At 50.0% G+C, this 21,151-nt stretch overlaps 2 protein-coding genes and 1 long non-coding RNA gene across 3 annotated transcripts in view; 2 read left to right on the top strand and 1 right to left on the bottom strand.

Annotated features, from left to right (window-relative positions):
- Positions 1–3,076: 3,076 nt before the first annotated feature.
- Positions 3,077–3,550, bottom strand: LOC147648274 (uncharacterized). Its single transcript, XR_015281158.1, has 2 exons — positions 3,467–3,550; positions 3,077–3,169 (listed from the first exon to the last, which is right to left on the bottom strand). It is a non-coding gene; the product is annotated as an uncharacterized LOC147648274 (long non-coding RNA).
- LOC147648273 (uncharacterized) lies at positions 3,335–20,878 on the top strand. The gene is made up of 19 exons (XM_086869831.1): positions 3,335–4,643; positions 5,089–5,126; positions 5,554–5,657; positions 7,169–7,307; positions 7,447–7,646; positions 8,566–8,693; positions 8,870–9,039; positions 9,859–9,930; positions 10,258–10,380; positions 10,684–10,806; positions 11,380–11,515; positions 13,631–13,694; positions 14,476–14,524; positions 15,819–15,928; positions 16,756–16,873; positions 17,702–17,801; positions 18,209–18,405; positions 18,731–18,865; positions 20,795–20,878. Exons 1-19 carry the CDS (start codon positions 4,568–4,570, stop codon positions 20,837–20,839), a joined length of 2,127 nt encoding a protein of 708 aa, XP_086725957.1. The 5' UTR covers positions 3,335–4,567; the 3' UTR covers positions 20,840–20,878.
- LOC147648269 (serine/threonine-protein kinase PAK 3-like) overlaps positions 20,795–21,151 on the top strand; it is a 50,420-nt gene continuing 50,063 nt past the window's right edge. Inside the window, exon 1 of the mRNA XM_086869825.1 lies at positions 20,795–21,046. The gene's annotated coding sequence lies outside the window, so the exon portion shown is untranslated. The remainder of the gene's footprint in view (positions 21,047–21,151) is intronic.

Here is a 21,151-nt window from a genome sequence, read left to right as displayed (position 1 = left end):
TAGAACTCACACTTGAGCAAAGAACTGTACTCTAAGGTCTTACATTTGCACGTTTCTTGTGGTTCCAGCATTGCTTTCAAAGAAAAACAAGGAAAAGCAAAGTGTGCGTAGCTAATGATAGAGTGCCTAAAACTTGCAATGTCATAGGTTTTAGAGGTAAGGTGAATTTGGAATTAATGTGATTTAGAACTTGTGCAACATGGAAAAGGGGAGCTTATAAAGAAAGGAATTCCTACATATGAATATCCTGGATTGTTTCTTCCTGTTTTTATTTCACTGTGGGAAAGCTTTCTCAGTTTCCAAGAATCTTTTCCAGTCATGTTTGTTCTTTTCAAGCTCTTCTCTTTACTGGACAGCTAGGTTGCGCTTCTGCCACAAGATGTGCCACCAAGTGCAGCTTCTCTTGGCTTTCAACAATGTGTGTGCAGCAAGACTCTTGCAGCAAACCAGGAGAAATGGTTTGTGACTTTTACATCTTGTCTTTTCCTTGAAAACTAGAGAGTTGTGCCATTGGCTGGGTTTTCACTTAGACCATTGTGCCTGCCCAAGGAAAACTGCAGATAGTACCAGGAATTGTAAGGGACACAGCCCTGGGTGAACTCAGAGATAGGAGCTCCAGAGCCTACAGCCAGAAAGGGAATCTTGTGCAATAATCATTCCAACACCTCAATGTACATCTAGAGAGTGATCTAGAAGGTGAAGGTGGTCTGACAGAGGTAGTTTGCTTCTGTGTTCAGTTTAGATGATTCTACATCTTGTGCTTTGGTGTCACATTTCAGCTTTTGCGACCTCGGTCCCAGGCCAGCTGAGAGAAGTGTGGCAAGTAAAAAGATAGGCATGATTGGGTGACCCAAAAATAAAACCGCTTTAATGGCAAAATAACAAAAACAAAAGGCGAACACACAGTCCACCATAAAAGGTGAGAAAGGGGTGGCTACAATGGTGTATATATACGGAAGATCTGAGGGTAGCTCTGAAGGCAGGGTTCCAATGACAATCCAGGATTAGGAATATGAAAACTAATGCAACAAACAACAACCAATCCAGGGAGAGAACTAAGAACACTCTGGAAGCATAACCATGTATGTACAGGCTTGCTAGCGTCCGGCCTACAGGCTCTATTCCCATGGTCTTTGTTAATGTCTAAGGCTGGTTCATTATCAGTGCCAAGCAGTTCTAGCCCCAGCCTTTGGTATGAATTGAGTACAATCAGTTCATTCAAAGCAGCAGAACAAACATGACCTAGGAGAGTAGACGACTGAAAGAATTTGAGGAGAATATATGCAGGGAATGATTTGGCTATCTTGGTCTATAAGAATGATAATTCTTCTGACTTTCTAATATATTGCCTGTGCTTTTGACCTTCTTAACAAGGCCCTTTGCATCACACGTTCATCAGGAACTGAGCACACTGAGCTTCTGTAACTGCATGAAAGATGTTCCTCTGCAGGGACACGCAGGGGGAAAAAGGAGCGGGTGCTTGAGCCCTCTCTGCATGTGAAAGTTCAGACCCCACTTCCCACGTGTCAGTGGCAGGGCTGAAGAGCCAGGTCATGGCAGGACTCCAGCCCTCAGCATCTTCAGCCACTAAGGGCAAATGCTGCCTGATCAGAAGCTTGCAGCTCTGCACTGCGCCAGAGCTTTGCACTGGACCAACCAAAGCTACCCCTTACTGGTTCAGGATGCTCAGGCCCTGGACTGACAACACGTGCGGGATTGTTGTCATTTGGCTCCCCTTTAGCCTCTGGAGGCACAGAGCGAGCCACAGGAGGTTCTGCTGCTGGTGTGCTGCTCTGCAGACAGACAGGGGCATGAGGGACAGGGAGTAAGTTGTCATTTAGAACCTTATTTCTCCTGAGCTCTATCCCCAGCTGTCCGAAGGAAAAATAATAAATGTGGAAAGGAATTGAAATCCAAGTCTTTAAAACAAACTTCAAACGTGTTGATGACACCCATTAGATGGTACTATGTATGGTTCTGAAGGAGATCTTCCAGCCTGGCTGCAATCAGCAACTGATCTTCTGTCTGAAGATCTCAGTTTCATCTGATTGGAAATGGAAATGCAAAATTTTAAAATAGGCCATGATCCCTTTCCTCCCAGTGATGTGAACACTGAAGTTTTACAGAGGCTTCTGGCTTCCCAGGTAAAGCCAAGGCAAGCGCTGCTGCTGCTGCTGCTGTGGCAGAGAGCCCTGGCTGGGCAGGGAAGGCACCCACTGTGCCACGGGCTGTTTCTCCTACCTGAGCTGGGCGGTGCTTTTGAGCCAGTAATGACAACCGGTGGGAGAACGAAGGGGGCTCTTCTGGCACCGGCACTTAGGGATGCTGTAGGGTGACCTTCAGGGCAGAGCTTGGGCCCCCACAAAGCAAAGCTGAGGTGTAGTGTTCTGGGGCTGCAGCATTGTGTCCAGGGAGGCTACAGTTTACCAGTGACCAGCATGGGACTCAAGGAGATGATCTCCTGCTCTGTAACAGTTTCCTGATCTCTGGAAACTGTTGCCACTGGAGATGAACAGATCACACGGACACAGCTCCAGGTGTGGTGAAAGGAAGAGTTTATTTCTTCTCCCAGGATTTAGAGGTTTCTGACCACGGCCAGGGATTGGATGGTCAGGATAACACTTTCCCAACTGCACTGGCCATGAGAGATGTCCATCACAAGACGTGTATCAGAAAGAATGGACACATCTCTATGTTTAGAGTTACAGTCCTGGGAAAGTCTTTAGAAAACCATGTGAGCAAGCTCAGAAGCTGAGTTTTCAAGGCGACAGGAAACCATTTCTTCAACGCAGGAAAAAACTCAACTTAGATCCAGAGACAGAGAGCCCCAGACAGAGACAAGGTGGTGGGTTTATGGGACAGAACCAGGGTGGAGTTTTAAGGTTGGGGTCTAATAGGAACATAGCAAGGGAGAAACCCCAGGGGCTCAAGCGCAATCTGAACTCCCTGGGCTGCCACCCCACAAGGCCAGCGCAGGAGGGTCCAGGGTGGGGCAATTCTTCCTGGGCTCATCTCCCTAGAGGGATGGAATCCACTCTTCCCGGGCTTTAAATAACCACACCTGTCACTTGTCCAATGCTTATCTGAAAGTCAATGTTTGCCTCGCTGGGCAGGGGGCAGCTGACACAGAGGGAAACGGTTGTTGAGCACTTCCTTTCAAGCCTTCTGGCTGTTGGCAGAGAAGGGACACAAGTGCCAGGATGAGCAGCAGGGCCCGAGGCCGCTCCGTGCCTGCAGGGAGGGGCGGCTGCCGCTGGGGGCGCCATGGGAAGGGGGCGCCCCCGCGCGGGGCGGGCGGGGCGGGGCAGCCACCAGGGGGCGCCCGGGGCGGGGCGGGGCCCCTCTGTGAGGGGGGAGAGCCTCGGGCGGCTGCGGAGCAGGGCCGAGCCACAGACGGGCCCGGCCGGCCGTCTGTCCGTCCGTCCGCAACAGCGCCAGAGCAACGCACAGCGCCAGGGCAACTCACAGCTTAAGCGCAGCCCGGCGAGCAAGGGAATCTTGCCATGGAGGGCAGGCTTCAGGGCGTTTGATTGCCAGGCCTGCGCTGAGCCGGCAGGGCACAAAGCCTCCTCAAGCACCACTGCCTCCTCTGCAGGCTTCCTGCTCTTCCTTTGCTGACAGGGTCCAGTCAGCCAGGCTGGACGCAGGCTCGGCTGGTGTTACAAACAGCTGCTGTCCAGAATGAAAAAGACAAAACCCAAAGCAGAGGGAAGGATTGCTTCCCAAGCTGAGTTCCTCACAGGAGGAGGCAGTGTTCCTCTGGTTTCCAGAAAGATGCAGAATTTTGACACGAGTACACTAAGTGCCCCTTACTTTTGTGGCCAGAACCTTGCCATTGCAGGCCAGTGTAGCTCACAATCAATATTCACCCATTCATCCAGAGTCCTCAGCTTGTTGGGATTTTCCCCCTGAGAGCAGCCTGGGAATGCTGCTTGCTGTCCCAGGGCTTCTTCCTTGCAGGAAACTCCAAAGACTCACTTAGGTAACTCCTTTCTGTGTACCTTCATCATGACATTACCCCAAGCTCTTTCCAAGGCTGCAGATTGAAGCCTTCAGCATCTGTGGAATTTTCCATTTCTCCGTTTCCCACAATGCATGAATTCACAGACCCACCTAGAGCGGCTGCTATTGTGATGTCAGCGGCGGGCTGCCACGTCACAGCGCTGTCAAGGGGAAGTTGCCCTGGTGCACGCAAGGCCTCAGCGTTCAGAGCGGCTCTTGGCGTGCTCGTTGCAGGAGGACGCTGTATTGTGGTGTTCTCAGGCAGCAGTCTGTGCCCTGAAAAGGGAGTCTTTTTTTCTTTGCCTGCTCTTGTATGAGTCTGTGGACTCGTGCAGGCATCCTTTTCTTTCCCCTGTAGTTGTAGGGTGTGCAGACAGGTTACACGTGTGGTGTAGTCTGCACACCTGTGCACATTTCTTTTGGATTTTTCCCTTATTCTTTTACAGTCCGCGGGTTGCTGCGGGTATCCTTTTTTTTTTTTCTCTTCCTTGCACGGTCTGTGCAACAGAGAGTTTTCTCTGTTTTTGTGTTTTGGCCTGCGGACTCGAGCAGCCCTGCTGAAGAGATGGAGCAAGTCCGTAGAGCAGTTGGCAGGGCTTTTTCATCTGTGTCATGCCGCAAACTATTTAGTGGTCTGAGACGTAAGTAGAAGTTGTTCCCTTGGGGCTGCATATTGGAACAAAAGTGCCATAAAGATGCCATAAGGATACATACAAGGGATGTGCCTGTCTAACTGGACCCCCTCAGTGTGCTACAATAGTGAGTGGCTTTGCTCTGAAGGGCCAAAAGCTGAGCACTTTGTGTGTGCTCCTGCACCCTGGGGCTGGGCCTGTGCTGTGTCCAAAGAGATGTGCAAGCGCTGAGAGGCGTTTGGGGGAAGCTTTTCTGAGGAATTGTTTCCAGAAAGTGCAAAAAGGGAAATACTGCATGCAGTTTAGGAAAAAAACCAAAAAACCAGTCTAGGAAAGGGAGGAAACAAGCTGCTTTAGTTGCATGGTGGACAGTGAGCTACAATGGAGGCACTGACTACTAAGGATCAGAGAGTTTTCCAACAGCACCTGGCTCATTTTCCTTTGTCTCCGGCAGGTCGCCTGAAACGTGGAAGGAGTCAAGTCCATGGTTTGGTGAGTGGGAATTGCACCCTTGACATTCCTGGTGTCAGAGAATAGTGGAGCAAGCTTTGGGCTTGGTCTGTTGCAGCCTAATGTCAGCCTGGCAGGCCAAATGAAAGTCCATGTCAGTGTCTGCATGGCAGAGACAATGTCTGTCTCTGAAAGACTGGAAGGCAGTTCCTATTGGCTTCTCCCTAATACCTGAAATCCTGAGGGGAAGCCAGTTGACCAGAACTGAGCAGGGAAATGTTCCCTGCTTCTATTCAGACACTTTCACAGCAACTCAAGACTTATGTTGTTACTCCCATTAGCACCAAGACACAACAGCTTTTGCCCCCAGGTGACCTGTGTCTCCGCTTGCTGCTGCTGCCAGCTCTCAGGAGCCAACATCCCTGCTCTTATTGCTTGTCTGTGCTTTTCCCCTGCTCCTTCCCTGCAGGCCCCAACAGGAGAGATTCTTGCCAGTCAGGACTCCTCGGCCCAGGCAAGAAAGGTGGAGCAGCAGCAGAGCAGGGATCAGGTGCAAAGCGCCCTGGAGTTCAGGTGTGTGCTAGGCTTTCTCGCTTTCTCTGATCAGGGCTGGGCATTGCTGGGCTTTAGGAGGCCCAGCGTCAAAGAACCAATTTGACTTTGTCATCGTTTGACTGGCTCAGCAGTGTTGGGGGAAGGCAGCCCATGGGCAGGTCTGGCTGCAGCCGACTGAGCTGCAGCATAGCTGCCTCCTGGGACTCACTCCTCCAAGCTTGACAAGAAGCATTGCAAACTGGAGCAGAGTAGGAGCAAGGGAGCTTCAGGCTGGGCCTAAGGAGAAGCACTGAACCCCAAAGGCAATCATGCAGCAGAAGAAGCCCCTCAGAGAGCTTGTGCACATTTCACCTCTAGAAATTTGGAAGCCCCAGCTAGATGGAGCCTTGAGCAGCCTTTCCAGATGCCGTAGCTGATGCCAGGTGCTTGGAGCTAAAGTCTGGGCTAGAAGCTTCCAGGGATCCCTGCCAGCCTAAACCATGCAGGGATCCTTTGATTTTTGGAATTGGATTGCAAGTTCATACCTATCTCCTCCCTCAGAGCCTGAGGGTCGTGGTGAAAATCTTGAGACTTTTCTGAGCTAACTCTTGTGAAGTATGGTGCAGGACCTAGAGGTGCTTTTGATCAGAAGCAGTAGAAAGGAAAGGTGTTGCAACTTCCTGAGAGTCTCTGGGGATTCTAGCTGAGCACTGATTCTTGCTCACTTGTCCACCCACCCACTGGAACTTGTCAAGGCCCATTTGGCTGGTCCCTCTTCCTTTTTAAAGAGTGCCAAAACTTAGTGAGCGCTGCTGGCTTAGTTAGCCAAAAACAAATGTCGCAATTGTTCTTGTTCACAGAATTCCAGTAATTTAAATGGCAGGATACCTTTCCCTCCTCCAGGATAGTTCTTGTTCAGATCAAATCCCCGCTATGGTTTCTTTCTCATGTTGCTAGAAACTGGTGTTTTCACCTATGCTCCAGTGCATAGCTTTAGTCTCTTTACCTTGGAGAGTCTCTGGAAAATGAAGTATCTCTAGGTACACTATGAATGGCATTAAACATTGACGAGTCAGCCAGGAGAACACTGTGTTCTGTCCCCCTGCAGAGTGACTTGGAAGTGCAGATGAGCTCAGGGCTCTTTCCTTGTTGCACTAGTGAAAGCAAGAGTAATTGTGGCTGTCCTCATCTGGACTTAGCAAGCCTGACTTAGCCAAAGAACTTTTGCAAGTACAGTAGCCAGTGTATCAGAGAGGAGCGTAAGGCCTAGCAGGCAGGAAGCTGTTCAGCTGAGAGATCCTGAGCTTTCTGGAAGTGTTTCTGTGGTTTCTGGAAGCTTGTTGACTTCCTCAGTGGTGACTCTTTCACCTGCAGGAATGACAAAGAGCGATGCTGCTCTAGCCAGGCCATTCCAGCATTCTCTTGAGGTGGATCTAGAGGGCTGTTGCAAGTCCCTGAGGATGGCCTATGTGGGACATCGTACGTAGTCGTGGTTTTGCAAGGAGGCTGTGTTGCTATGAAAGGCTTGTTTGTGTGTGCCTCTCTTGTAGATGGAAGGAGTTGGCTGCATTTGGGAGAAACCGCCCCTCCTCACTGGAGAGGGCGTTTGAAATGGCAGCAGAGCCAGAGGAGGAATCACAGCTGCAGAGAGATCTGCGGAAAGAAGAGGTTCCTCAGGCAGTGCCAAAGGTATGCTCACCTTATTCCTAGGCAGCTCCTGTGGGAGAGGAAGCTGCCCTTGGCAAGACCGCCCCAAATGTTGCTTCTGGCAGCAAGCTAAGCCCGAGACTGTGGTGTTGTTCTTCTTGAAAAATGGTGCCCCCCGCAGTTCCAGGTTTGCCGCCCTCAGCGGCCAGCTCACAGGCATCTGGAGAAGCTGCTCCAGGAGTTCTCTCGCCAAGGGCACATCCTGTCCCAGGTGTGCAGCGAGAAGGCAGCGCTGGCACAAGAGAACGCTGCCCTGCAAGCCCGACTGGCAGCCACGGAGCGGGAGCTACGAGGCCTTTCGGAGCAGCTGGGAGAGGCCAGGTAAAGGCAGGGAGGAGACCCTGGGCAGGACTTTATGGAAGACATTTCTGAGCTAACACTTGTGAAGTATAGTGCAGGACCTAGAGTTGCTTTTGAGCAGCAGCAGCAGAAGGGAAAGGTCTTACGACTTCCTGAGTGTCTCTGGGGATTTATGCTGAGCACTGATTCTTGCTCACTTGTCCACCCACCCACTGGAACTTGTCAAGGACCATTTGGCTGGTCCCTCTTCCTTTTTAAAGAGTGCCAAAACTTAGTGAGCGCTGCTGGCTTAGTTAGCCAAAAACAAATGTCGCAATTGTTCTTGTTCACAGAATTCCAGTAATTTAAATGGCAGGATACCTTTCCCTCCTCCAGGATAGTTCTTGTTCCGATCAAATCCTAGCTCTGGTTTCTTTCTCATGCTGCTAGAAGCTGGTGTTTTCACCTATGCTCCAGTGCATAGCTTTAGTCTCTTTACCTTGGAGAGTCTCTGGAAAATGAAGTATCTCTACGTACACGATGAATGGCATTAAACACTGATGAGTCAGCCAGGAGAACACTGTGTTCTGTCCCCCTGCAGAGTGACTTGGAAGTGCAGATGAGCTCAGGGCTGTGAGCAGAGGCTGGGCTTTTGCTCCCTGGCAGAGACTTTGTGGGCATAGCCACCCCTGTGGGATATGGGAGGCAAAGGCAATTTGAGCTTTGGCTGCTGAGATCAAACTCAGCTGGCCTTTCTGAGCAGGGCTAAGTCATGGGGAAAGGCTGGCCAACCACCTGGAGGGGCCTGCTTTGCTATTTGAAGTGGTAGAAATAGTCTTGGATCTGAGTTTCCACGCCAGGCATTTTCCATCCTCGGGTGTCGGGATCTTAAGGCACATCTTCCTAGAAAATGTGTTTGTGTGTGCCAGGAACAATTTCTCTTCTTTCCCACAACTTGTAGGTCAGAGAAGGAGAGCTTGAAATGCAGCCTGTTGGAGGCTCAGCAGCAGGTATTGGAGCTGGAGATCACCAGGAGCCACCTGGAAGGCCAAGTGCGCACAGCCATGCAGGCCAAGGAGGTGATACTTGGTGAGAGCCTCGTGCGCTTTGTGTCTGGCGATGGCCCTGCCTAGTGCAGTTGCTGTGAAAGCAGCTCTGTGCGCAGGGCTACCGAGGAGTGAAGGAGCTGGGAACAGGTCCCTCCTTGGCTAAAACAGAAAGGGCTTAAGGTCAGCAGAGTCTCTGAGTGTTGTTCATGCTTGCAGAGGATGTGAGGGGCCTTCGTCAGGAGCTGCAAGCTCTAAGATCTCTCAGCCAGCAGCAACTGGAAGAAATGGCTCAGCAGCTCCGCTGTGCCGAAGAGCAGTTCAGCCAGGGTCTGAGACAATGGCAATCTGCTCAGGAAGAGGAAAAGAGGAAGCTCCTGCAAGAACAGGTAGGAAACAATATGCACCTGAATTTTTCAGGCAAGCTTAGTGGGCTGGCATAGGAGAATAGCAGCCTGAGTATGTGACACAGTGGCAAGGCTCTACTGTAGGCCAGATGTTGCTGGGCCAGGCAGCAGAGGGCTTCAAGGGCTCAGAGTTGAGGGGCTGAGAATGGCCAGAGGGATCTGCTGGGACACTGAATGCAGCCACGGTTTCAGGGTGTGAAAAAGCCGAGGTCTCCTGGAGGCTGAGTGCTGCCCACACAAAGCATGGCAGCAGAGAAGGAGCAGGATGTTTCCAATGCCCTCGTGCCATGCAGCAGTCTGCTGACCTTGCTGCCAACTGCAGTCCCAGCAACTGGGTTCCTTGCTTTCTGTCCTTCCACGGTGGACAGAGGTCTTCCCTTTGGCCTTGAAGCATTCTCAGCAGGCCCCATGTTGCTGGTATTTCAGCTGGTGGCCTGTCTTGTGATTAAGGCATGGGGGTGCTGGCCTTGTTGTCATCCTGCAGTCCACCTGCAGCTTTTCCTTGATCAAAGGACAGGGGGACATTGAGAACACAGCCTCTGAGAAGAGGCAAAAATCCTGAGGAGGGAGGGGCCTGATCAAACAGGCAGCCGTCAAAGTGGCAAAGGAAGGTGGCATCTCCTTTCCTTCCACTTGCTGACCCTCCTACTGAGTTTCTCATTAGGACAGGAGTTGTGGCGGGCACAAAGCCACTACTGTGAACTCCTTAGTAGGAGGGTTGTGGGTATGATGCAACTTGCCTTATTTTCTTTGGGGAGAATGACTGGGCCTTCATCTGGAAGCGTCTCTTCCTCTCATCAGGAAAGGCAGCTGGAACAACAGCGTTTGGAGGCTTGGGAGCAGCTGGAGCAAAGGGAGAACCTGGTGGCTGAGGTACAGAGGGAGCAGGAGAAAAGGTTGCTTGAGATGAAGCAGGAAGTTGCCATCTCGCAAGCGGAAGAAGAAAAGATAAGAACTAGAGCCGGCCAAGAGGCAACGCGTGTGCAAAGAGAGTTTCTGTGTTGTTTTGGGCTCCTCTGGGCTCCTTGTGGGCACTGCTTTCCTGGACACTGTCTGGGTGGGATTGTCCCTTAGCTGTCCCTAGTTCAACAAGAGAAAAAGAGCAAAATGCTTTTGGGAAAGTGTGAGCACATCAACCTTGCTTGCCACACAAGTGTTGTGTGGGAAGTTTAATGCCATCTTCTCTTTTTTCCTGTGCAGCTCCAGCACCAGGAGGCTACTCTCTTGCAGAGGGTGCACCAGCTGCAGCGAAAGCTTAATCATAGGCAGCGGAAGGTAGATCTGCTGAAGCAGGAGCTGGAGGAACAGCAGGAAGATTGGCAGGTGAGCCTGACTAGGCGGGTAGCAGAGGGAAGGGCAGTAATGAGGACGTGAAGTTTGCATGTCAGGAAAGGGGAGGCAAGGACTATTGCAGGCACTGGGAGCACAGAGCGTGACAGGCTCCAGCGCTGAGCAGCAGGAAGAAGAGTTAGGATGGAAGGGCTGGAGCTGGGTAGAGAAGCTGAAGGAAGTGCTTCTGAATGGAAGGTCTTTGGAGACTGGGAAAGGAGAAACCTGAGCATGGTTGGATTCCACCTGCCACTTGATGGCAGGTGCTAGTAAGAATTTTCTTGACCAAATATCCAGGACGAGCTGCAGGCAGTGGTGCAGGAAGCTCAGTGGAAGATGAAGGCAATGCAGGAAAGGCACAAGGAGGAAATGAAAAGGATGCAGCAGATGCTGCAGTACAGGCTGGCAGAGCAAGAGCAGGTGAGTGAAAGAGCAGTAGGCACTGCAGTCATGCAACAAGTGGTCACTGCCCTTCTAACCTTTCCCCTGCAGAGCAGCAGGAGGATGGAGGCCATGCCTCTGGCTGCCATGTGCTGTGCTCTCCATTGCAGCTGCTCAGAAGGACACTTCCTGGGCTGCTGAATCTCAGCTGCTGCCCTGGGCAGCAGGGCTAGTGCTTTGGCTGTGGGCCAGCAATGCTCAGAATGTATTTCTGCTGGCCTCCTGGTGCTCGCTTTCTTTTTGGGGCTTTCTTCAGGTCAACATGGTGACCCACATGGATTCTGAACAAGTTGTCCCTGTCCATGGTGAATGCAGTCCTCAGGACAGGGTGAAATTGAAACTTGTTCTTTCCCTTCCACAGTCTCTACTCGGGCTGGCTGTGACAAGCTGTAGTCTCTGCCTGCTTGGTGGGGTTGGACTTGAGCGGGAAGAGTTGAGAGCTCAGCTTGCAGCCTAACACAAGTGTTGTTCCTAAGGGCTTGCCTTTGATATGCGCTCTCTGGGGCATCTCTGCCAGCCACCTTTGTGACACCAACCAATTTCTTGTTCCAGATGGACGTGGGCGCTGCAGCAGCATCTTCCAAAGGAGCCTTCCCTCCGCAGCCTGAAAACCTGAGCAGGAGCAGTTCGTCCCGCCCAAGGCAGGAGTCAGAGCAGCGGAGAGAGAAGCATTGCCTGAAGCTGCTGAGTACGTCCTGTACATCCTTTGTCCGAACAAGCTGTGTATTATAGTGTGTGTGCCTGCTGTACTACAGCATATTCGTCCTCATTCTGGTGTCCGACAGACATTCTGGATTCCCTACAGAAGTCCTTGTGGTACTCAGAGGCATCCAGGGAGCACTTTGGGCCATTCCCTTTGCCTTAGAGGGCAGCTGGGAGTGGGTGGCAACTGATGGTTGCGACCTAGCAAATGACCCAGGGAACATGTGTGTGTGCTAGTCTGGCTAAATGGATCCTAACTGTTGGCGTCCTAGATTGCCTCTCGACTCCTTTCTTGTCACCAGTCATTGGAGACCAAACACTTCAGAGAAATTGCTTGGCTGTATGGCTGCTTTCATACTGGTGTTGTTTTGATGACTGTTAGGACTTTTCCTCTTCCTCCTGCAGTTGGTTTTGGTAAGAATTCTATATTTTGGTTAGCCCAACCTCCTTGAAAAGGGTATCAGGTGACAGCAGAAATAGGAGAGGAAGAGGTCTTTTCAGTAGGCCCCAGAAGTTAAAATACCATATTCTTAGAAGAATCTTTCGGAGTCAGAGAGGAAGAGGTGTTTTCCAAGTGCACGAAAAGCAGAGAAACAGAAGACTTTTTCTTTACAATCCCTCTTTGATATTTTACTTGTATGCTTAGGAAGATGCATCAAAGAGACAATGCATCTATGTGGCACAGTGAGATCCAAGTGCCCTGCAGGCAGTTCTCAGGAGGAAGGCTGCAGCCCCTCTGCTGCACGTTCCCCTGGTACCGGCCACTTTGTCACAGCTAATGCCCGGCCCATCAATACTCCTGGAGAGCCAAGCCCTGGCCTCAATCCCTGCTCGGATCATGCTCTAGGAAAGCACACCATGGCCCTGGTGACTCTGCAGTACAGCCAAGTTGCTTCTTGCATGTAATATCTGCCAGGGCAGGGCTGTCAGAGAATAACAGGTTGGGTACTGAACAGAGCCCAGTTTACTCAGAGTCTGCCGTCAACTGTTGGGTCAAAAGGGGCATTGATCCAGTCCTGTGTGGGTCTGGACTCAGTGGCAGTCATGGTCTGTGTCGAGTGGGGCACCAGCTTGTAATGGGACTCAGTCTGACTCTGGCTTCTTCACAGTGGTTGTCTGTGGCCATTGGTGGGCTTTGCCAAGCTTTTTGTCCTACCTGCCCTGCCACTGATGGCTGGTGTGACTGCAGAGGCTGGAGCCTTCCTGAGCTGTGAGGATTTAGCTGCCTCCCCATTGGCACAGCTTTGCCTGGACTTGTGAAAGAATCAGCGTCTCACTTGGGCAGCAGTCTGTGCCACGGCAGCGCCTGAGGAGCGGCGCTGTCCTTGTTACCCATCTCCACTGTGCCCATTTGGGAAGATAGGGCACGTGGGTGGTGCTGAAGAGGCCGAGTCCAGTGCTAGAGACTGCTGCACCCCAGGCTGAAGACAAGTACTTGTATTTCTTCAGTGCCCATGGGGAATGGGCAAAGTCATCTTCAGAACTTAGCCTGCTCAGCAATGAAGAGGATCCTAATTCTTCCAGCCATTGTTCTTGGTTATAGCATGAGCTGCTGTTCTTGACAAGTGGCAAGGCATTCTTTAGGCAAAATGCTGAGAGGTAGACCAGGTCCCCTACGCTCCTGGAATTCACGTTGCAATATTCTTTCTGCTCTGCAAAAAGCAGCTGTTGGTAAAAATTCATCCCAGATCCCAGAGTGCATTTAGTCTTTGGAAGTAGGAAATCTTTTGCTGAATCTTACAAGAGAGTGTGCATTCCCAAGGAAATGAAGGCTCCTGATTTTTCAGCTCTCCTTCTGATTTGTAAATGACAGCTACTTGCCTTGGTGCCTGTTGTTTTCTGATGTTGGTCTGCTCTGATGCTTTCTCCATGGGCTTAGTTTCCTCTCAAGGTAACCTTTCAAAGGAGTGTGGAGATCAGACTCTGTGCAGGCCATGTGTGCTACAGAGCTGCCTGCCTTGCTGGGGCTGCTGCTGCTGTTGTTCTTGTTGCCAACCGACCATAAATTGCTCAGAGTCCCAGAGAGTGGAGCTGAGTTTCAGATCTCCTGCAAGTCGGTATCTCTCCTTTGAAGTTTGTTCTTGTGTTTTGTTTCTTTCAGGGAGTGTTGTGAGCGTGGGAGATCCAGAGAGGAAATACACTGGATGGGAACTTATTGGTAGTGGGTGAGTGCAGCCAAGCTTACTTGTGCATGGGCCAGGTATTTTGCTGGTGCAATATCAAGTGGGAAGTCAGGCCAGCTGCAAGCATCTTCACAGCCTGGCTTTAGATTGTCCCTGTCTCACTACTGATCACAAGGCATCATCCAAGGTAACTGGATGCTGGCAATTTCTTGCCTGCCTCCAGGAGGAGGACCTGGAAGCCGTGCTGTCCCTCAAGCGTGTGGCACCACTTGGCTGCTTTTCCTAGGAGACATGGTTTTGTATGATTCAAAGTAATACGGCCACACTGATGAAGGAAAACTGTGAGAGCAGCTTCCCACCTGATAGCTGTCAGATAACTGCTGTCGGTGGCATTTCTTTCCAGTCTTTGGCTGAAAACAATATTCAGTGCTCAGGACAATAAGGAAGGCTGCGTGGTGCTGCCTGAGTTTGGCAGATAGAATGAAAAGAGAGTGGTGAGAAGGCCCAGCAGGTCTCTCTGTTCCATTGCCTGGAAAGACACACACACAGGCACAAAAAGGAAGAAGGGAAGAAAACCCCCACATCCATAATCTAGTGTGTACATTTGGGATTTGTAGCAGCCCTCTTCCTTCCTGTTGGATGGAGCTTTTCACTTGAACATGGTGCATGCAGAGGGCTGCTGGGCTGCTGGGCTACTGGTACAAGAGTAGACAAACCATGGTGTTTTACAGACACTCCGGGCAGCAGAGAGCTCCTGCCTGGGCTGCCTTTCACTTCTCAGCACTGAACAGCTTCTCTGTTCTTGTCACTCTTCTGTTTCTAGGGGTTTTGGAACCGTTTATAAGGCCTTTGACACTGCCACAGGACAAGCGGTAAGTGCCAACAGCCCTCACAGATTCTGCTGCTCTGGAGTGCTTTCCCTTGCAATGTGACCTGTGGCCAGAGCTTTGGGCCACCTGTCCTTGCTGCAAAGGCTGTCCCACAGAAACAGCCTACCTAGAGGCAGCCTGCAGAATGCATTTTGGACAGACTTTGTCTTGCATCCTGAATGGATGCAGGGATGGCGGTGGTGTGTTTCAGAGAAGGACACGCTAGTCCAAACTTACTGGATAAATATGCATAGAGTGATTGATGGCAACAGCCATCATTCTGGCCCAATTCCTCTTAAGCCCAGGTTCTGACACAGATGGGATCGCCCATTATCTTCCATCATGTGGTTTAGTTTGTAAATATAATACAAGATCTAAGGAAGGAGGGATTTTGTCTGGAGCACGGTTTTGCGTTTCAGTCCTAGAGAACCTGGCCCACACACACACACACACACACACACACACACGGGTCAATGAGAAGAAGTTGATGACGAGCCTTAAATAATACAACCTTGTGTTGGTTCTGTGTCAGTGACATTCCATTACAGGGATGCTATTTGTCCTGAACAGGCATGGTGGTGTCTTGGAGAGCCACACTGCTCTTTGGGGTTAAAAGTTCAGAGTCCTGACTTCTCATTTCTGGCTCCCAGCACATACAACTCCATCTTCCTGATAGTTCCTTATCCACCTGCAGTGCTGTGCTCAGGAACTGCGCTCGGAGGGAGGTCTACGAGGAATCCAAAAGCCCTAAACCACGCCTATAACATGGAGGGTGTCTGCCACAGAAAGGAGTATTGTTTTTTAAACCCACAAAGTAATTGCAAGTCTAAACCACATTCAAAAATGTTCTTCAGAGATGCAAAATCCAAACTATAAAAGTTAGGGAAGTTTTGAGAAAACACAACTTTACTTTCAGTTGTCTTAAGAGTTCTTTTTTGGACAGCATTTTCTCCATAATGTAGCTGTGCATTTACATTGGGGCACAATCAAGAATGGCAGCCGGTTCTGAAACAGTGAGTGGTCAGTCCCTAGAAATGCTAGCATATTTCCAGCCATTTCAATTTCTTTTCACAGAAGCAGAATTGCTTTTGGCTTACAAAACGTGTGTAAATGATAATAGTGGTGAGAAACCAAGTCTATTTGAGAAGCCTGTGGGTGCAGAGAGTGTTGTTAGCGCCTTGTGGTTGATGCTTTAGAGTCCCTTTTTCCCGAGGTGACAAGGCATCGTGGCCCATGAGCACAAGGAGAAAGAGGCTCTTGTAATGTCTGTACCTAATGGCTTTCAATGTCATTGCAGGTGGCTGTAAAGGAACTTGATCTCCAGCACCAGGGCTGCGAGGAGGTATTGAAAGAAATCCTGGTCATGAGGGAATACAAGAACCCAAATATTGTCACCTACCTTGAAAGGTAAGTACTTCTGGGATTTTTCTGGGAATTCTCCTTGCCATACTCACAAGGCAAAGGTTTAAAAGGTCTTTACTCGCTGGCAGAAAATGCATCTTTCCATTAACATCAAGCCACTCCTGGGCCAGGCATGGGAGGAGATTGCATTTTGTCCCCAGGAACGGTTCCCGGCATAAATAACTTGAAGATTGTTCTCAGAAACCTGGCTCTCTTCCTAAGCCAGCAGCCTGCACATTCACTCACTGCATGTCCTTATGAGGACATGGTTTTTCCTGAGTGTTGCAGGAGAAGTGCTGAGAAAGCATGACAGAAATGATTTCCCTTGCACTGTTCCCACCATTTTCCATTGCCTTGCATTCCAAAAGACTAGGCTAGGAGACACATGGTTTGCCAGGTCTGAAATTGTTTTTCCCCTTTGTGACTGTCCTTTATGCACCGTTTTCCAAAGGGTGTTTTGCAGTGCTGCACACTCGCCTGCCCGGGGTAAAAGCTGTGAAATCTGTTCCCTTGTTGCTGGAGTTAATGGTGCAATTGGTATATGAAGATAATGAAGCAGCTGCTGGCATGTGTCCACTTCCAGATTTATCTGGGCCATCACAAATGTGTCTTTTTCCCCTACTTGCCGCCTAAGCTGTCTCCTTTTCCACAGATGTGCCTTCCTCATTCAGACACAGATTGCAAGCACTGGATTGCCTAGGTGGAGATGGTCTTGATTTTATTCCATCTTCATTTACCAGCGACCTGGAAACAAAACTCAGCTGTAACCCTTCCTTCCATACAGCAGTTCAGCTGTGCACATTCATCTCCACGCTGTTGTTTTCATCTTCCAGCTACCTTCTGAATGAGATTCTCCTGCTGGTCTTGGAGTATATGGACGGAGGCTCTTTAGCTAAGGTGATCCACATGGGAACGATGGCTGTAGGACACATAGCAACGGTCTGCCGGGAGGTAAGGGATCCTGCTTGTGCTTGCCATGGCTTGGCATGGCTTGTCCTTGGAAGGTGCTGTTAAGTGAGTGATTCCATGTTCAGAGCTTTCTTTCTGCATTGCTCTTTTACGCTTCAGAGAAGCAAGAGCATCTGGACTTAACTGCCTGCCTGTGGCCCTGCCTGTACTGCAGTCTTCTTTACACTTATCTACTGTTGTTGAACCCTCTGTCTCTTTTGCAGTTTTATTTTCTGTTCTGTGCTTTGCCCCTCCAAGCCTTTGCCCAGAACCATTCTGCATTGCCTTCTTTGCCTGTAAGTGCAAAGTGGCTGCTGTTTGAGTTTTAAACCTATGGCAAAGCCAAAGAGAGACTCATCTCTCACAGGTCTGGCCTTCAAAGGATGGCATGGCCCCCACCATGGTGCTTGCTGCTGAAAACTGACAAAAGAGCTCCTTCTGGGTCTGCTGTCAAGGCAGCCTTATAACCCTTGTCCTCCAGTCTCCCAGCTGACAGTCATCCCCTTGGTACCCAAGGCAGGGACTTCTCCTCTTTTGGCAATCCGTTGCTTGTCCTCCGGATGGGGAAAGCACATCAGCTGCAGCAGCACTCATTCCCATTGGCTTTGCAGGGGACAGTCTCGAGCAAGGACTGATGTTTCCCCCTCAGCAACTAATATGTCTTCCCTTGGAATGATCGTGCTCTTCTAGAGTTGAAGCAGCAAGCTCTTCCTCTTGCCACCACTCACTGCTCCTTTGAGATCTGTGAATCTTCAGGAGCAGTTTCCTTTGGCATGTGATGCAATCAGATCAGGCTAACTTTTGGCTTCCCGTTTCTTTTTTCTCTCCCAGTGCCTGCAAGGCCTGGCCTTCCTTCATGCCAATGACGTGATCCACAGAGACATCAAAAGTGACAATATACTTCTGGGCCTGGATGGCTCTGTCAAGTTGGGTGGGTATTCTTAGTCAGGTGCAGCGCTGCGGGGAGGTGGTGTGGGGCTGCTTTTGAGTGGCTGCCAGCTGCTGCTGAGAGTGCACGCAGCACTCCTGCAAGCTCAGGGCACTGCTGCAAGGTGCTAAGAGGTGTAGAGAGCAACAAGGTGTCAAGGTTGGTTTGTATGTGCCCACTGCAGAGGGAGAGAAGTTCAGTCTAAAGCTTCAGGTGAATGAGGAAAGCCACGGTGTGAATGGTTTGGGTTTGCTAAGTGGACAATTCCCCATATGCATGGCTGCAGCCCTGCGGCTGCACAAGAGCACAACTCCTTTTCCACCTTGATTCAGCATTGCATTCTGAGACTTAGACTGAGGAACATTTTCCCTTGGTTTCCTCCTTGAAGCAGTGTTTGTTTGTCTCCTCAGCTGATTTTGGCCTCTGTGCTGTGCTCAGCCCTGAGCAGAGTAAACCGAGGTGTATGGCCGGGACCACTCGCTGGATGGCACCCGAGGTTGTCAGGAGAGAGCCATACGGCCCCAAAGTGGACATCTGGTCCCTTGGCATTGTGGGAATAGAAATGGCCATAGGAGAGGCTCCGTATACTTGGAAAACCAGTGCTATGGTAAGGTGCAAATAAGCCCACATGCCAGTGGCCTTCTGCTCTGTCTCCATTAGACACAATCCCATTCCCACGGCTTGGACAGCTTCCAAGAAGGCCCACTTCTAAAATGTCCCTGGGGCCCACGTAAGCTGTCAAGGCAAGAGCTGCTGGATGTTGGAATAGCTGAGGCAGCCCTGGGGCCTTTTTCTTTTGGGAGAAAAGGCTCATCTCTCACCATTTGCTAGGCAAGAAATTGCCACTGCAGACTGGGCCTTCAAATATGGGGTCTAGGTGGGTACTTAAGGATATGAAAGAATCACGTAGAGTCTGTTTCCTTCTTCCTCAGGCTAAGTATCTGATAGGCACACAAGGAGTTCCAGATCTGGACAAGCTAAGCCTACATCCCAGCTTGTGTGACTTTCTGGAACGTTGCCTGCAGATGGATGTGGACAAGAGAGGCTCTGCCAAGGAACTTCTGGAGGTACAATGCAGAGTGGCTGCAGGCCAAAGAGTGTTCCCTGTCAGGGTTTGCTCCTGGGCCGAGCTCCAGGGCATCAGATGGGCCCCCCTCATCTTAATCTCCAGTCTGGTTGCTTTTCACATGAAAACCAAGTAGGATCCAAGACTACTTCAGATTAGAAGGGACGGCTGAAGGTCATCTAGTCCAAGGCCCCTGCCACTGGCAAGGATATCTTCAAGTAGATCAAGTTGCTCAGAGCCCCAGCCAAGCTGACCTTGAATGTTGCCAGCGTTGGGGCACCTGCCAGCTCTCTGGGCAACCTGTGCCAGTGTTTCAGCACTCTCCTGCTAAAGACTTTCTTCCTTAGAGCCAATCTGAATCAACTCTCTTAGTTTAAAACCATTTCCCCTTGGCTCTTGCAATTGGCCCTGCTAATAGATGTGTCCTCATCTTCTTTAGAAGCCCCTTCAAATATTGAAAGGTCTCCTTGCAGATTGCCCTTCTCCAGGCTAAACAAGCCCAATTCTCACAGCCGTTGCTCAGAGGAGAACTCTCAACTTCTCGTCATTTCTGAGGCCCTCTTTTGCTCTCGGGTGCTGTTTTCAGGTTTACCTGCTAGCCAAGGAACTGAAGTATCGCAGTGCTGGGGACAGAGGCCCGCAGTGGGGTTTGGAGATCCCAATGAAAGCAGTCCCTGCCAAGCGCTTCTAGGCTGATCTGTGGGAAGGCAGGGGCTGTGGGGGCTGAGGGTGAGCCTCACAGGGGACCCAGCTTGTCCCTCCTGGCCCACTCTTAGGAGTTTCTGCCAGCCAAACAGGGACAGCCGAGCAGCATTTGTGCCAGCCCCATGTGCTGCCTGGCCCGGTCACGTAGATGAGAAGCGCTGCGGCTTTGCTGCCAGGTTTTGTGGCAGATGGGGAGCTGCTGAACGGGCCACTTCCTCGGCTGTCCCTGCTATGGAGGAAGATGCCAGAATTGAGTCCATCTGTGCTCTGCCACTTGTATCTGTGTGTTTCTGGACACTAGAGGAAACCAGCTTGACTCTGTTATAAATGAAAATGCTAGACTTGCCAGTACATCAGGCAATATAGCCAATTTATTAATTGGTTTGATAAAAGCTGAGCAAGTTTTTACAGCAAGTGGGCTGGGTGCGTTGAGGGCCTCTACCCTAAGCAATGCACAAATTCAGGTCTCCAAAGCTTGTCTCTTATGCCTTTCTAAGAACTTCACTTTCTCAAATCCTTACTTATTTTCTACTTGGTTTTCCCTCCTAATCAGTGGTTGTGGTTCTTGAACACCTGTTGGGGAGCTGGTCTGAGACGGTCTTCTGCTGTCTCCGTAGTCTCTCATCTTTCTCTTAAAATATTGTTTTCTATTAGCAGTTTGTTTAACTAAGCGTATATTTTGTTAGTCAGCATATAGTTTGCAAGCTTTCTTTCAATCATTTTCCAACTTAAAGCTAACTTCTCTAAAAATAGCTTCATAGGCTCTTTCTTTAGTTATTACAAAACTCAAAATGTTTCAAGGCATGTTTCAAAATGCTTTTCTAGAGCTTTTTAGCTCCCGTTGGTCTTACTTCCCTTTTTTAAGTGATTACAAGTTTTCCTTCAAACTAGTTTATACAAAGATACAAGGTAGTTTAAAGTTTAATATTTGGTTGTTAGAACAAGCTGTTATCTAAAAGCTGATTGTTATATAATTATTTTGTTCAGCTTTACTTCCATGCTTTATTTTAGCTGATTTTCAAACCACTTCTTAGTAATAATCCCATGGTCTCTGTCTGTATTGCTCGCAGACACACAGACATGGGTGAGTGTCACCATTAGATTGACACAAATCTCCACTTAATTTCTCACAACCCTGTTAGAAGCTCAGTTGGGAAAACAATGGTTCCCCTTTTTTTTGCCTTTTTTCATTTGGTTTCTTTTGTTTCTTTTTCCCTCTGGGCAGCATCCATTTCTCAGATTAGCCGAGCCTCTCTCCAGCCTCTTCTGACAACCCCATGGCTGTCATCCCGGCAGCAAAGTAATGCAGGAAGCAGAGGGGATGACGAGGACCACCTGAGCACTTGGAGAACAGAGCCTCTGAGACCAGGCAGAAATCCTGAGGAGCCAGGGGCCAGGAAACAGGCAGCCATCAGAGCAGGAAAGGAAGGTGGCATCTCCTTTTCTCCCATCTGCTGATCCTCCTTCTAAATTTCTGGTAAGGACACAGGTGCTGGAGAGCACAAAGTCACTATTAATGTGCCCTTTCCAGCTGGGGGGGCTGTTGTGTGGGGCATGAAGCTTCCACACTTTCTTTGGGGAG

The sequence above is a fragment of the Cyanistes caeruleus genome, chromosome Z (assembly GCF_971803275.1).
Source record: "Cyanistes caeruleus chromosome Z, bCyaCae1.hap1.1, whole genome shotgun sequence".
NCBI classification, from domain to species: Eukaryota; Metazoa; Chordata; class Aves; order Passeriformes; family Paridae; genus Cyanistes; species Cyanistes caeruleus.
The sequence above is the reverse complement of the archived record's forward strand: the minus strand, read 5'-3'. Positions and strand labels throughout refer to the sequence as shown.

What these genes read in the sequence shown, in the direction of transcription:
- LOC147648273 (XM_086869831.1), top strand. Translation starts at nt 4,568, where the DNA reads ATGGAGCAAGTCCGTAGAGCAGTTGGCAGGGCTTTTTCATCTGTGTCA. An exon ending in TTCCTCAGGCAGTGCCAAAG is followed by an intron (nt 7,308 to 7,446) that starts GTATGCTCACCT and finishes TGCCCCCCGCAG; the next exon opens with TTCCAGGTTTGCCGCCCTCA. An exon ending in GGCCAAGGAGGTGATACTTG is followed by an intron (nt 8,694 to 8,869) that starts GTGAGAGCCTCG and finishes TCATGCTTGCAG; the next exon opens with AGGATGTGAGGGGCCTTCGT.